Consider the following 3,746-nt stretch of genomic DNA (forward strand, 5'->3'; position numbering starts at 1 on the left):
GGGGGGGAAGGGGCCTCTGGCACACTTCCTGATGAACCTGGAAGTGGACCAGAACTGCTTCTGGTCCACTTCCAGGTCTGCTGCTGAGCACACTGGGGACCTCTTCATGCTCCTGTGGGACGCTTCATCCACCCCACCATCTCAACATTCACGAGTCCCCTGGTACCTTGAGGTATGTAGAAAAAACATTTGAAGCTGTGTTTATGTCTGACTCGTCAAATCTTTTCAAATTGATTTGGAGGGTTCCGATTCGATTTGTAGAGATTAAAGGGTCTCCTGATTCAATTTGGATTCAGAGATTTGGCCACCAAATTGGGCCAAATCTCTGCTGAATTGAATCAGCAACCAAAGCTTCACGCAGCCCTGATCTTTTCATAATGCACTCCTGAATTTCCATACTATGATACAGTGTTATTGCTGCTTAATCCTTGAGGGCAGGGATACTGGGAAGGAGAGGCTTTTAGTTAAATTCCAGTAACTAAAATTCTCTAAGCAGGTGTCTTCCATGGGTGTTACCTCCTTGCCTTCAATGTTTATTCTCGATAAGTACATTTGAAAATAAAGGAGGTTAGGGTACTATCTCTTGTCAGTCAGGCCCAGTCAGTGCTTACTTGCAGGTTCAAAAAGACATATAGCTTTCATCTGAGCTGTCAGAGAACTGGATAAAAATATTTTCCACTATCACAATTTTATATGTTGAGTTGGGAATATAAAAGTAATAGAAATGCTTATCCAACAACTGCAAGCCAAGTGGAAGAAACTGGAGACATACGTACTAAAGAAATTCCTTTTTTTAATGAGACACAATGCATTCACCTTCCATCAAATCAAAATATCTGCACTACTCTTTTTGAGTATTAATAACTTTGACTGATGGCTTGAGAGGCAAGAAGAAATGTTATGGATCTGGAGGTTCAAATAATAGCAGACTATTGGGATAAATACATAAAAGAGGTAATGAAACTGGAAAGGATTCTGGACCAGATCCTCAAATGATATAAACAAGAGTAACTTCAAGATTGAAATACACAAAACATGCTTACAGATACATTTTTTAATAAGCTACCAAACTGAATGGTGTTGTTCTTGAAGTGTGTTTTTCATATTCATACTCACCAGAGTCAGTTGCAGCTGTGGTGGTAGAGAGTGTTTCCTAGTAGTGCCCACTAGAGCAGTCATGTTCCCTCTTCAGATCCCTTATACCTACAGCTTATGGATGATTCCACTAGCTCGACTTAGTCATTATTTTAGATGGTAATCTTAAGAGTAGATTAGTGCATACAACTGTAATATAATGTTTTTCTCTGTTAGTTAAGTTACATCTAAATAACATTTCTTCTTGTATTCTAGAGATCGTGTGATTGGTCTAATGATGACAGCTTGTGATCTGTGTTCTGTAACAAAATTATGGCCAGTTACCAGAGTGACAGCCAATGACATATATGCAGAGTTCTGGGCTGAGGTATGTTATGTTTCTTTCACTCCTTAAAACAAAAAACATGGAAAATATCCAGATAGATGGGAAAAAGAACATAACAATAGAGCAGTATTCAAGAGATTTCTTACCACATGTGACTTGAAATCTGTTCATTTTTTTATGCGAGTTTGCAAGTAAGCTACTTGGAAGCCATTTGAACAGCTTAATTATTCTGGAATGATTCTGGACGCTTGTCATCAGTGTACAAGCAAAGCTATTTGTTTCCCCAAAATTAAATGCATACAAAGTTGAAAGAAAAGAGAATCTGTAAGACTTCCCTGTCACTGATGGTAATCCTCTTAAAAAACACAGCTACTTTTGATGGCTTATGTAGAAGTCACAAAAGACTAAACCATTTTCCAGAAAGTTTCCTCAAAACATCAGCTTCTGGAGCAGAAAGGAAATATGAGCACTGCAGAATTGTTCTCGTCCCACATTTTGAATCCCCTTCTGAGTCAGCTTGATGGTTGAAATTTAAAGATACCTAATTGGCCTGCAATGCAGTGCAAAGTTTCTTCAACAAATACAAGGCAGCCATACATAAAGTTGGGCAGGCATGATCTTTTTCATACCCTTTCTGATGTCCTATCCTTAAGTTAAAAAAAAGAAAGGAAAGGAGGGATGATGACTTCAGTGAATGCTGCATTGGATGTAGACTTTTTGCCTTTCTTTTAGGCCCTTTTTAAAATCCAGTGGTTTATATGAACAAAAAATAAAGAAACTATGGACTGAAAACTTACAAGTATAGCTGTCCTACAGCTCTCTAGTTTCAGAAGATTGTTGTATTTTCTGAACTGGTGTGGTATATGAAGTCTGCAGGGACTGATTGTTTTCTAGTGCGTACCAGGTGTAAGTCTGTTGACTTCAGTGGAATTACTGCCAATTTATACATGTGAGTTGAGATTCAGACCCACAAAATACTGCAGCATTTTGTCTTAAGGATTTTTTGTTTGTTTCCTGAATTGTTGGTTGTAGAATTCAGATTGGGCATGATTTGTTTGGGGTTTGTTTTTGTTTTTATTTTGTTCTAGTTTCAAAACTAATTGTGGATTACGTTTCTGAGCAATTGTATTATGTTTAATAACCACAAACTTTATCAGTTTAACAAAGTTAATAACATTTAGTAATCTAACACAGTGGTCACTATTGAAAAAATCAGCTCTATAAAATGTGTTTTTAGCAGACAGTGTTTTGGAGTTCCATGTTTATTGTGTCTCAGTAATTACTTGTTTAATTTGCTTTGTTTACAAGTGAAGAGCATTTTTCCCAGTTACCATCTATAGACACTTGGTTGAGGGAAGACAATGAGGGTTATTTTATTCTTACCATTAATAAGCTGGAATTAAGGATAGAATTTGGCTGCAAGATATTTTCAATAGGTGAGGATGTGCTAGAAGGGAAATCTTTTATGTGACTGTCTAATTCCAGAATGGGTTTGTTGTAGTGGCCATTGAGGGTGGAAGTGGGGGTGCGGTTAGAGGGCCACAGACATCATTTTACTTATAAATGGAGTATATTTTGATTGGAAATAATTGGCAAATAACCATAGAATACTGCAGTTCTGTTTTTACTGGATCCCCTTTCAGGCTAAGCGCAGACATTTGTGGGGGTGGGGGGAGGTTAGATTGTATTAAAAATGGCCACCCATTCTAAGTTAGTTCACCCCAGTGTGGACATTTCACTTAGACCTGGTCTCAGTGATTTGGAAATCAATTTAAACTCGTAACAGTACAGAAATTACATGCACATAGACCAGTCTAAAAATGGCAAAACCTGGTCGACAATAGACCTGGCTTGATGTACGCTCAAACTTAATCTTTCTAGGTTAAACTGGTTCACTGAACTTCAGTGCAGTTACCTGTGCCACCCGGGGCTGGGAAAGCCTAGCCGTTGACCTCAGTTCCAGGGCTGCACTTTTCCTACCCGCCCCTCCCACCCAGCACTGGGCTATTTTTAGCCCCATAGCCCCTTGCCCATCCCCCTCCACCACAGAGCAGACCAGACCAGCCCCTCCACGAACCTCCATCCTGCAAGCTGGTCCAGGTGCTGATTTTATCAGTGTTTGCCACTGCTGGGAGCCAAGGAAGTAAGTCCTGGTGGGGTGGGGAGGGATGGGGTGTAGGTTCACTGTGGGGAGACAGGGCTAAAAACAGCCCCTAGTCTTCCCCAGCCCTGCTACAGACTCTGTAAACCTTGCTGATCCTGCCAAAGCCTCCTCAACCTTAGCAACCCCCTGCGGATCGCACCTTCTCCCCCCAATCCCTCCTGC

At 40.2% G+C, this 3,746-nt stretch overlaps 1 protein-coding gene across 2 annotated transcripts in view; it reads left to right on the forward strand.

Moving 5' to 3' along the window:
- The window catches only part of PDE10A (phosphodiesterase 10A), a 337,773-nt gene that overhangs the window by 312,437 nt on the left and 21,590 nt on the right, over nt 1-3,746 (forward strand). For both annotated transcript variants that reach the window (XM_025210028.1, XM_025210029.1), the window contains exon 19: nt 1,351-1,462. In XM_025210028.1, coding sequence (XP_025065813.1) covers nt 1,351-1,462 — 112 coding nt within the window. The remainder of the gene's footprint in view (nt 1-1,350; nt 1,463-3,746) is intronic.

The sequence above is a fragment of the Alligator sinensis genome, unplaced genomic scaffold (assembly GCF_000455745.1).
Source record: "Alligator sinensis unplaced genomic scaffold, ASM45574v1 scaffold832_4, whole genome shotgun sequence".
Taxonomy (NCBI): domain Eukaryota; kingdom Metazoa; phylum Chordata; order Crocodylia; family Alligatoridae; genus Alligator; species Alligator sinensis.